The 12,935-nt window shown below is 34.4% G+C and overlaps 1 protein-coding gene across 1 annotated transcript in view; it reads right to left on the minus strand.

The window, feature by feature from the left end:
• The window catches only part of LOC109542192, a gene marked incomplete in the record, with an annotated part of 47,941 nt that overhangs the window by 2,478 nt on the left and 32,528 nt on the right, over positions 1-12,935 (minus strand). Inside the window, 13 exon segments of the mRNA XM_048663843.1 lie at positions 634-943; positions 2,044-2,293; positions 2,348-2,513; positions 3,585-4,012; positions 4,346-4,499; positions 4,648-4,751; positions 5,872-5,948; positions 7,886-8,105; positions 8,199-8,473; positions 9,529-9,661; positions 11,429-11,668; positions 12,264-12,741; positions 12,819-12,935. Of these exon segments, the coding sequence (XP_048519800.1) occupies positions 634-943; positions 2,044-2,293; positions 2,348-2,513; positions 3,585-4,012; positions 4,346-4,499; positions 4,648-4,751; positions 5,872-5,948; positions 7,886-8,105; positions 8,199-8,473; positions 9,529-9,661; positions 11,429-11,668; positions 12,264-12,741; positions 12,819-12,935 (2,952 nt within the window).

The following is a 12,935-nucleotide window of genomic DNA, read 5'->3' on the forward strand; positions in this document are numbered from 1 at the left end:
TTATCAATCTGTAATAAAAGACGTGAGGAAATTCTGTCTTTTTTAAAGACAAAAATTTTTGAGGCGAAATACCCAAAAAGAAGTTTGTAAAAAATCAGACACTTAGGTGCAAGATTATGCCAACAATTTTTTTTCAACAAGTTTTCCGTCCCGTTTTTGCTCATTTCTCGGAAGCAAACCGAGCAAGAACGGTAATTTTTACGTCACTCCACAGATAACTAAATGGACTTTTTAGAAAGTGTAGTGCAGTGTAGTAGTAGAAAGAAAGTTTTAGATTTGCGTGTTTTTTTTTAGTTGCAAAATCGACTCAGCCATGACGCTACTTTTTTCGAAGTTTCTCACGCCCGATTTGAGCCACATAATTCGTTTTGGCATCGTTGGATAAAGAACTGAAAAACCGATTCAGTCATAACAACATGAGTGAGGAAATTCTAGTAGTTTTAACCCAAAAAGCTACATTTGAATATCATGAGATCAAGTCAAAGAGGGTCATGTAGTAGATATTCAGTCTTCAAGGGGGTGGTCATGACCCCTCCCTGGATCCGCCCTTGTCCATGCAAATATATTACAATAAATACATAGTTTGCGATGGCTCTCAAAAGAAAGGTTGCATTTGTTTAGAATACAACTTACCCCTTCGGCTGTACAAATACAACTCGTACAAGGGCTGGGAAAAGTGCTTTCTCCAATCTGTACGTGTCTGCCTCTTATAATACATCCACCTTGTCCTTGAGCGGACTCCTTCCATGCATTAAAGTCGATTGATGGCATTGAGTTACAAGAAATCCTTGGATTTAAAAAGTTGGACGGCAAGTCGAAGGCAGACCGTTGAATATCACTGTACGCATCAGTATTATCACAGAGGGTTTTTGCTAAAGTGATTTTGCGAATTTCAGCCAGTTGAGCTTCAGTAAATCGAACGACTGGATCCTTGTTTTCATACCTAAGTAAAATATTAGCTTTTGGTTAAATTGTGAAAGATTATTAGTTAACTTAATATTTGGACGTTGTAGTTCGCGCGTCTAATATTAGCATATAGAAGATGTATTTGCCAAGTATTTCCTAATGGTGTGGCCACTAAGAATCATGCAGTGAATTTAAAAACATCTTAGTTTGTTTCGGATGTTGTCGACGACAGTTGCCTTTATTGTATTTATTTCAATATGGAAAATATGCAATTATTGGCCATTGATAACTTAGGTATTTTTTTGCATAATTCTGAGTGACTCAAAAATGTCGTCAATCGTTTGAATGAATTGCTGAATATTACGTGGGAGGTTGTAACAAAGATTCGGGGATTTTGAACACTCTGGAAGGTGTAGTTTTGAGTGTGACGACAATATAAACTTTCCACAACTTCGCTCGAGATCGACAAACGTTCGATATGAAGAAACTAAATAAAACTAAATTATGCAAGTAGCGGCAACTGAATAGATGATGACTGGCGATAAATTGAACAAGCAACTCCGGGCATCACCTAAAATTCCTCGCAGATTTTGCAAGAAACGCAGGTATATAGTAATGGCAGGAATAATGGTTGCAACTTCACTGTTCTCCTTTTTTACCAAATTACTCTCTTTAAGACGAATAGGCGATTTAAGTTTCAAGAATGAAGTTTCCATTGTAAACGGTGAAAACTGATGTTAGTTGAGGTTCTGAAGTGCAGTTTTCGGATAAAATTCATGTCAGGAAAGTACTCTACAATACGCAACTTTTAATCCAAAATAAATCTTTCTCAACGGATTAGAGCTAAATCTTAAAATTGTTGCTCGTTTTCCGGTTCAACTGTTACCTTTGCTGATTTACGCATTAGGTAATTTACTTAATGTTTACGCATTACGCACAGGTATTTGCGTAATGTAATAAGATAAACGGAACTTTTAAGTGTGATCAATTATGTTCAAACCAATTTTGTTATTCAGTTTTTTACGATTTACCGATTACAAATATTTTTAGAACTTTAGAACTTTGATATACTGAATGCAATAGTTCTTAGATACGCGTGAGGAAGATTCAACATTATTYATTTGGGTTGCTGCTTACCAAAATCGATCACATTTCCTTAGCTGTCTAAATTGAATAGCTATAATGCAACCGAAAGTTGGACCAACAATTCCACCTTGCAAAGGTCTTTCTGCCATACCTCCTGGAAATAGATCAATATCATCTACGCTTGCATATAGATTCTTCAATCGCTGGATCACTTCCATGGGAATTTCCCTCGCTAGGTCCTCAAATTTTGTTGCTCTCTTTAAGTTACATAGTGCTCTATAATTGTTATATGACGGTATTCCTAAAAGGAGATGAAAATTCAAATTATCAAGTTTCAAACAGTTGCAAAACTTACCATGGTCTCTAGCTCTTTTTATATTGAGAGCAACTAAATCTATTCCGGAAAATGGTATTTTCTTATCTTCAAACAGATGATTTGTTACTTCACCAGTGATAAATTGGTCCAAAGTTTCCATGGGAGTTGAAACTAGACCTCTTGCCATTTGGTCTATTAATCCGTCCTAGAATTGAAAGAATACATTGCAATCGAGTTCGGTAATTGACTGAAACAACCGCAATTTTTTCTCTTGCTATTGGCMGAATTAWATTAATATATTTATTAATTCGAGATCGGTAAAAAACCCGGTATACTTGTGAATATTTTTTATWTGTATATATTTATATTTCTRGAATTTTAAAATTAATTTGTTATATCAAAAGAAATAAAGACTTTCGAGGCCATTCCTTGAAACTAATGAGTTTTTCGRGTTTTTAGGCCGTCGTTGAGTAGGATTTCTTCTTGACATTTCGCAAGCACGCGTGGCTTGCATCTTCAGAAGTGGTTTGCTTGAAGGCTCAGAAGGCATAAAAAAACCCGAAAAACCCATTAGATATTTTGTTATATTTAATTTTTTAGAGACGATAGAGTAAACTTACTCTACTCTATCGTTGGGACACTTTGTGCATTCTAATGAAGTACTTTGTATCAGTCCAGAAGCAGCAAGCTTCTTATTTTATTGCTCGTAATTTGTAGCGTTAGAATTTGGAACTTTTTGCAATTTTGTCATACAGGGTGTCCCGTAAGCACATGATCAAAACGATACTGAGGTATTTTTTGCATCAAAAGAAGACGTTCTGACCTAACTTTTATTACCAAAAATTATCTGGCTCCTACTTATGATGATCAGTTCTTCAAAAACCTTTCTTTTTTGAAATATCGGGAGAATGGTACGATGTATTGTGTGGAAGCTCACTGTGAATTTGTTCTTATGTAAGACTCATATTTTGATGAAACAATCGAGTTCATCCGTTTTGGACAAGTGGTGAATTATTGTGCCGTGGTACAAAAACTACCAGAACTTTTTATTTGGTGGATGAAATCAACTCATTTTTTTTGGTTGATGTACTAATCATTTATTTTTGTGCAATTTTGTGCTGTTTCAATTCAATTTATAACAATTTTGTGCTCTTCTGATTATAACGTGGATTTCTATGAAAAAAGAGAATTTCTATGAGGATAGAAGAGGATTTCCAAAGAAATCGCAGACCAAGTGTGACCAAGAACAGTCTCAATAATAATCAAAAATACTTACTTTCATCATATAGTCCGTATTGAAGAAAAAATCCCTCAAGAGTAATGGCGGGTCGACAATTTGATAGTTCTCATCCAACCTGGGAATATGCGGTCTCAAGAGCGAATGTCCAATTCGAAAAGCTGCCGCTGCGAATTCCGTAAATATCGACGGATTACATGATGGATTATAGTCCTTATAATATCCTTGGGAGAGAAGTTTCAACCCATATAAATTGACTGCATTCCAACCGAGTAATCTGGGAAGAAACTCGTTATAAGTAACATGTTGTAATCCTGCAACTATAATTTTTCTGGCTTGTTCGAAAATCTTGTCGTGATCCCAGTGGGGATTAACTACTTGAAGACCTTCCATTACTCTATTATGCTCTCTCATATACATGGTGTGAATCATAAGTAGACCCGGTTGCTCTGAAGCGCGACCGTCACCTGAAAATTACTTTAATTAAGGTACTTTTGAAATAAATTATAGAAAAAAGATTATGTACAAATTAATTTAAAATTGTGGACATTGGAATGGTCAATTCACATTTCTCGGCGTAAGTTCTTACAGCTTCTGCATGTAACGCTTGGTTCTCATGCTTTCTCTTTAACCGGGAAACCAGAATCGAGAATATACCAAATATACCCGTTTTCGTGTATGCAGCGAAAGAGATGATATTCTGTCGCTGTAGTCCGATCCGAAGATTTACCGGATGCACAAAACAGGCGTTGTTTATCTATTAGTCGATAATAATGACAACTGAAGCAAACAGTTCTTACCGGCTATGAAACACAATCCTGAACTCGATCTGCACTCAGAGTGTTTGTCTGTTCTCGGAAGTAAGTCTTTGCCCTGGTTTGGATGAACTGTAACATTCATCTTACCATCAGGACCTTTTAGTGTATGAAGAGTGCAATGCGAAGACCCATAAATCTAGAAAAACTTGTGCTTGAAATTCAAGCGATTTGCTTCAGCTTTAAAGAACGTCTAATATATTTATTGTCTATATGCATCGTCTGAGGATTGTTTATAAAACCTGTGCTGAATTGAATATAGCTAAAAAAGCTTATTTTGTTTTTACCATAGATCCATCCAGAAACGCTGAATTTTGATTGATTTGTTCTCGTGGTCCTAAATGTTGCTGGCCAGGCAAAGATCTCATAAAGGGAAAGCAAATTTGCTTTCCTGTGGTAATATTGAATTCTGGATAGTGATTGTCACCGGGTGGAATCAAAATAGGGTCACATTCGGGATGGACAGTCCTGAAAAGCATTTTATTACAAGATTGTCAAATACATTTTCAGGTAAAATTTTATCTGATTTTTTTATAAAACGGTTTTAAGTAAAACGCATCAGAATAAAACTTAAATTATTGAAGCTGCGTCAGAGCTTTAAGAGCTTCACAATAACTTCAAAATCTTAAAATCAAACATTGAGTTTGATTGAGAACTCAACTTTATTTTAATTCGAAATCCACCTTCTATACATTCAAGTCAAAATTTGTAATATTAAAGTTAATCTGAAAATAATGGGGTTTTCGAGCAAGTTTGATTTTTATCTAAATCCTATTTGCATTCTGTTTTAAGAATTATATATCTTTTTCCTGATTTCGTTACATTTCTTCTCGGATTATTCTTTTAACATGTAACAAAACTGGCCAACAATAAAATTTGATGGGGACGAAGTCAAGTTTCTTTGAAACCTAAAAATTTGCAAAAAAATATTTTTACATAAAGCTGTCGGGAGCAAGACAATACTATCGACATTTTAAGTTCTTCAATTTAAGATTCAAACTCTTAATATAATAATAATCTTGGAGCGTTACACTTTATAGCAGCTCTATATTGGAGCACATAATAAAGAAATATATGGAAACACTACCTCTAAAATCCAAATTTTCTGAACCATAGCTAGCGCGTGATTAAAATAAGTCGTATACGGCACTATAAAATCTCATGGACTTTATCGCTGTTTAAAATTAAAACGTAGAAAAGTTCCGCTAATGCCCGTTGCAAACGGTTATGTTTCTGAAAGAGGTTACAACGTTGCAGTTTCACTGTGGTATTAGGTTCCAACGAGCGGTTCCAAAAGAACATGTTCCTTTTTAAATTTTTCATTAAAAATTCGCAATCATGATGATGGTAGAAATAATGATGATAAATCATGATTTAGTTTATTAAAAAAATAATTTTTAGCATTGGCAAACTAAAAATAATATATTCTCATAAGTCATAAGTAACTACTGAAAGGAAAAAAAACTGATAATAAAATCGAATGGTTTAAATATTTTTGCAAACTTGCTTTCCTGTGGTAATATTGAATTCTGGATAGTGATTGTCACCGGGTGGAATCAAAATAGGGTCACATTCGGGATGGACAGTCCTGAAAAGCATTTTATTACAAGATTGTCAATACATTTTCAGGTAAAATTTTATCTGATTTTTTTATAAAAGGGTTTTCAGTAAAACAATTATTAATTCGCATCAGTATAAAAATTAAATTATTGACGCTGCGTCAGAGATTTAAGAGCTTCACAATAACTCAATAACAACTCAACTTTATTTTAATTGGAAATGCACCTTCTATGCATTCAAGTCAACATTTGTAATATTAAAGTTAATTTGAAAATAATGGGCTTTTCGAGCAAGTTTGATTTTTATCTAAATCCTATTTGCATTCTGTTTTAAGAATTATATATCTTTTTCCTGATTTCCTTACATTTCTTCTCGGATTTTTCTTTTAACATTTAACAAAACTGGTCAACAATAAAATTTGATGGGGGCGAAGTCAAATTTCTTTGAAGCCTAAAAATGTGCAAAAAAATATTTTTACACAAAGCTGTCGGGAGCAAGACAATACTATCGACATTTTAAGTTCTTCAATTTAAGATTCAAACTCTTAATATAATAATAATCTTGGAGCGTTACACTTTATAGCAGCTCAATATTGGAGCACATAATAAAAAAATATATGGAAACACTACCTCTAAAATCCAAATTTTGTGAACCATAGCTAGCGCGTAATTAAAATATGTCGTATACGGCACTATAAAATCTCATGGACTTTATCGCTGTTTAAAATTTTGAAAGTGTGTTTACGTAACAAACGTAGAAAAATTCCGCTAATGCCCGTTGTAAACGGTTATGTTTCTGCAAGAGGTTACAACGTTGCAGTTTCACTGTGGTATTAGGTTCCAACGAGAGGTTCCAAAAGAACATGTTCCTTTTTAAATTTTTCATTAAAAATTCGCAATCATGATGATGGTAGAAATAATGATGATAAGTCATGATTTAGTTTATTAAAAAAATAATTCTTAGCATTGGCAAACTAAAAATTAAATATTCTCATAAGTCATAAATAACTACTGAAAGGAAAAATAAAACTGATAATAAAATCGAATGGTTTAAATATTTTTAATTTTTTAAATTTTCATTTAAAAATGCATTAACATTTAAGAATATTTTTTTTGTGTATGCTTTGACTGCTGCGAAGTCTAGTTCTTCGCTCGTTGATGATAGCACCCGATTTGGAAAATATCTCTCGCATGGAAGAAAAGTAGTTACTAATATACTTGTGTTTATTGTTATAAAACAAGTCTGTCAATATCTTGACAAATTAAACTCTTTTAACTGAACTGCCTCTGATTGATGGGGCACCACACTTTTTGTAATAACATTTTAATTATTAGTTATTAAGTCAACAATAACATTAAATAATCCACATTATCAGTAATATTTATAGACTAAAAATGCTGAAGTATATCATCACCGAAACTAAACAATATTTCGCTGATCTGACCGATTATGGTTCCTGGAGAACTGAACACTAATTCTTATGGGCGAAACTGAAACTGCTGCATCTGGGCTCGTGCGAACTACGTTTTCGGACGGTTCCAAAAAAAAACCGGTTAAATTGGGAAAGTGTAACTGCGGTTCCCGGTTACACGTCTGGAACACTGTTATTTTAGCGGTTGCGTTAAATACCGACCATCCCTAATAGACTGAGATAATAATTGTCGCTATGCTCGGTTAAAAAATACTATAAAGTGACTAAAGAAATCACAAAAGTGTCACAAATGTACAATTGCGTTTTGTACCAGAGTTGCTGCTGTTTAAGATTCATCGGCTAAGTAAATAATAATTATGAGCAAATACCTGTTTCCTCGTAACGAGAGTTTCACTTCAAACGTGAGATGAAAAGTTCTTCCTGATATAAAGTTTTAGTCCAATCAAGTTTCTGTCATAACTCAATGCTTAATTTTGTTAAGAGCATAATAGCTTAGAATTAGCTTTAGTATACCTAAGCAGGTTTAAAATTACCTTGCACTATCACATGGACGGCAGGATGGGATGGACTCATCAAATCCTTTATGGATTGGCGTGAACGTTAGGTCGTGGTCCAAGAATTGAGCAAATTGCATAACCATGAGAGTATAACGCTTATGCAGATTACTAATATCCGGGTGGATTGATCGGGATATCATTCTTGGGTTAGGCAAATGAACGCCTGTTGCTCCAATTTGGCGAGGCTTGGATATCCCTTAAAATGAAACCAGAACCATTAAACAGGTGACCATTTTGTTTCGATAAAGCCTCAGCAAACAGTAGGTTATTAATTTTATATAATGTTTACCATCATCATACGCGCTGGGCAGCAGCCTATTGAATGTTCCCAAGCTTTGGCCATGTTTAGGATTTTTCAGATTATTGCAGTATCCTGAATAGCTCCTATAAGGATATGAGCCATCGCAAGGCCCAAATTCATCACACTGCAAATCTGGCTCAGGAAATATATGTCCAGGAATAAGTGAAGATATGTCTACGTTCTGTAGTCCTTCACTGATATCGTCTCTGAGTGTTGAGACAAAAGATTCACTGTCGAATATTTGGCGCCGTCGTCTTAAGTGTCTAAGATATAACAAACCATACATTAAATAGATTCAAAAATATACCGTTTTCTGTTTCGCTTATTCGAAAGCAGATGAATATGGCCGCACCAATATGTAGTCGAGTTTGATGCAATGAATGCCATTGAAATCTTTGTCTTTTTTTTTCGTCTAGAAGTAAAAAAGTGAAACTGATTGGAATGGCTCAGAATTCCCCAGACGACTTAAGAGATTTCTCCCAGTTTAGTTGCTGACTAATTTATAAATAAAAATAAATCGAAATCTTAAAGAAAGTGTGGATTGTATTACTCTTCTTACCTTATCCCAAATTGGTTGCAAACATGTATTTGGGACATATTGAAGTTAAAATACAAAAAAAAACCGATATTTCGTAGGAAGCGTGTCTTATTCTCTTTATATCCGCGGGATCAATTGGAAGAATTTTTTCTTTGAAGAATTCCCAAAGAAAAAGTTACAAGGAGTGAAGTCGGGTAATCTGACTAGTCAATTAATATGCTTGTCCCTTCTTATCCATCTATGAGCATATGATCGATGTAAACAGTTCCTCACATTTCCATTTTTGTGCCGTCTTTTACATATAACTTTTTTCAGTATTTTCTTTAAAAACATTTCAGAGTTATTCCAGTTTTCTGGATAACTGATGAGGTCCAATAATTTAACACCACAATTCAGATAAACGAATAACCACTATTCCGATATTTTGAGATAAAACATCAACTGAAACAATTCATTACTTCTGCCGGCAACTAGTAGGTACATCTGTGCATCTATTCCAAACTATAAACTATTATGCTGCGTTCAATCCTTGAAAACTTGAAGTTTCCATTTCGTATTGGTGAACTTTAGTAATTGAGTAAATGCATTGGCTTAACCAAAAAAACAACTACGAAAAACTTTTCAAAATATCAAATTTTCAATTGTACTTATAGTTCACAAACGAAACAAAAAATGATGGCAAAAATTTCGATAAAAATTAATTGAGCTGACTCTATTTTTCATTACTTAAACAGTACGGAAATTAAACTTTTATTATGCCTCATTTGTGTTTTTACTTACGTTAAGGAATTGACAATTTCGTTCGATGCAAACTCGAATAAAAGGGAAGTGTTTGCCAGTTTTAAAGCATTTTTATTAGCTTTACTAAATGAGGCGGCAATCCCGGCAGGTGATTTGGGGTCAACTCCTCCAACTAGAACAAATGTTATCTAATTAAAGTAAAGTTTATATTTTTATTTAGATTTTATTAATACTGCCACTCCCTAAACTAAACAGACCAGGTGTATTGGAAACTTTTAACATTAATATCAACTGCCCATTATGTAGCAGTTATAATTCAAGACATTATGTGCGATCATAACATAAATTAACGCGCCACTCTTCCACGTGCTCGTTATGTACGTTTTACGAAGAAGCGAATGACTTTAAACATCTTAAGATTCGAAAAATGTTCGTCTTTCAAAAATATGTCTATATTTACATCATAAGTTCACAAAACGGGGCTTATTTATACAGGGTAATTCAATAAACCATAGTATAAGACTTTCAAAAACATGTTTTAACCAAAAAATGTATATAGGTCATACTCTCTTTACAGACCCATAGATTGGTTCCAGAAGATCACCTAATTCTTCAAACTAGAAACCGACATTCTAGAAATACCCATGTAAGTTTTTGTAATGTTAATAAACTTTTTCTGACTTTGGATCTCCCTTATTTTAGTAATATAAGCCTCAAACAAAAGCATTTTCAAATTTTCTATTGTCCACATTTAGAATGAACATTTTCTGTTCAACATTTAGAATTATGTGTTGCTTTTATCTACTTTTTTGTGGATTTGTTTTTCCAACTTCAATTGTGAATTTGTGATTTTTTAAATTTATATTGTTGACTTCTTTCAATAATTATTTTGCATTAAATATAATGAGAATGTGGTTTTGAAAACGATTACGTTTTTAAATTTTGTCCAATGTTTTTAACTGTAGAATACAGTTTTGCTAAATACGTTTTAAGATAAGACATAATTTGATACTTTGAATGTTCTGTGACCCCTATGCATACATACCTCGTGGGGTTAAAGCTAAAACTGACCAAGTCTAAAGTATCAATTTTGGGTAAATGCAGTTTTAAACCAAGCCAAAAATTTGATCAGAAGTCTTTTGGAAACTTGGTCATTAAAAACATATTTTAGTGCACCTGTTTGTGTCGCCTTGGGGGACTTCGTCAGTTTTTGAAGACAAATATTTTGTTTGTTTAAATATACGTTTTTTTTTTAATTTACCACCAACTTACTCCAACAAGTCTGTATGTAACGCATTTGATTCATACTCTCTCTGAGCCAGCATTTGATCGACAGATGATCGTTTAGGTCTTGGTAGAATAGAATTTCGTCCAAATGTGTTGCGTTAACCTTTTATTGCGGTTTGAACTTGAGTATCTGAGAGCTTGAGAGCTTTATATTGTGTGTTCCCTGAGGTCCCGCTCTACCATTTTCTACTTGATCGCACCTACGGCTTTTACGGGTGTAGATGCTTTTCAGAAGAATGATATTTGGTAGACTCTTGCAGGCAAAATAAGATTCTTATAGACAACTTTAATGTTATGGCCTGTTAGCAGCCTTCCGATTGTGTCCGTAACCCTTAGAATTAAACTATACATGCTTTGCAAGTTTTGCGATTTTGCGGCATTTTTATGTTGTGCGACAAAACCGCTTCACTGTTTTCTTGATCTCCAACACGAAATATGCGTTTGGGAGAGACATATCTAGTGAACGAGTAGCACAACATTCTCAAGTAAAATCAGGATATTAGCACACATAAGATGGAAAAAGTGGAAGGTGCACTTGAACAAACACATGTTCATAACTGTATTGGATTCAAATTGTTTTTGGGACTCTGATCAATTGAACAGGCTGCAAATTGCTTGAAACAACATATGTGTAATTCCAACTCCTACTTACTTTCAGTATACGATTTATACTCCAGCTTCTTTCTTGCCAAGAGCTCTTGTTCTGCTTTCGCTACTGCTTCCATCAATAGGTCTTCACTGACGTCGGCCATGTGGTCCATCTCAATCCATTCATGCAAGTTTGGCAGGGGATGCTGATCACAACTAATTCGCGCGTTTAGGAAAGGATCCTCTTGAACAAACGACTTTGGTTGAATATGGTCCAAATCATCAGTATTCGCACACAATAGAGCTGAAAATGCAATGGCAAAAGCTGCTTTATACGATCTTACCCCATGAACATCATGACTCTGTGTCATGGCAAAATAGAAGACGAAAACTTTTTCACAGACAGAAAGGATCATAATTTCTTTACATTTGTATTTCGTGCTCTTCGCTCGAGCCAGTGGCAATATGTTGCCACACAATTGATCCGCTTGAATTTGCAACTTTAGTACGAGTTTGTGCTCTTCAAAATCGAGGGTTTATTTACCCTAATCTCACCTTACATGTGCCGACTAATAGGCTTGAAAGATGCTTTAAATCGTTTTGTTCTTCTTTTATGTGGCTATTGGGGGCTCAATTGGAAAGCACAGAAAAACATTTCAAGAGTTTTTGTGCATCCAGGTAGATATTTGTTGACAAACATGCCACCATTACAGTGTATTTATATTTAGTTTCTAAATTGTGTTTTTGAAAGAAACTTTGACAAAAACCAGTTTATCTGTGAAGAACTGGTATAAAAGCTCCGATTTTTATTTTTTGCATAGCATGTTTCTATTATCGTAATCTTAATCTTCTAATTAGTGTCAATTAGGAGGTAAAAATAGTATCTAATATTAACGCACCTGCCAAAGTGATCTTTTTGATTTCTCTAATTTGATCACTACTGAATGAACTCGGCGGTAAGTCATTTTCATACCAAAATCGATCTGATTGCTTTAATAAAATGAATTGTTCCTTTAAAAGACAATTCAACGTAGGCCCCACTACTGCCCCTGGGATTGGTGCCTCTAGCAATAACCCAACAAGTAAATCAACGTCTTCTGGGGCAGCATAGAGATACTTGAGGAGCTTAATGTGTTGCGTTTCAATGTTGGACTTCATCTCTTCGAAAGTTAGCTTCTTCGCAAAAGTGGAATTAGAGCAATATTGAAGCAATTGTGGGTAGCTAGGTATGCCATGATCTCTGCTCATATGAAGAAATAAAGCTGCAGTATTCCATTCGGCTCGCATTGGAACCTTTATATGCATACTAGGCGCCTGTGCTGGCAAGCTGATTAGATTATCTACCATTTCAGCAAATGATTCTGTAGTCTGATTAAACTGCAAGAAAATAAGTGCAATTAGTTTGGGTTAGTTTGGAACTTAAAGAACTTGTTAAACATAAGTATTATTGTTACCAGCTGGCTTGGAAGCATTGATAATAAAGCTGGTAAAGCGCCCATTGCGATTTCATTATAAATTCCTGCTTTCCGGGCACTGGAGTATTTGGCATAGCGTGCGTGGGATTGTAATTT

The sequence above is a fragment of the Dendroctonus ponderosae genome, unplaced genomic scaffold, assembly GCF_020466585.1.
Source record: "Dendroctonus ponderosae isolate FM_Combo_2020 unplaced genomic scaffold, Dpon_F_20191213v2 Dpon_F_20191213_2, whole genome shotgun sequence".
Lineage (NCBI taxonomy): Eukaryota > Metazoa > Arthropoda > Insecta > Coleoptera > Curculionidae > Dendroctonus > Dendroctonus ponderosae.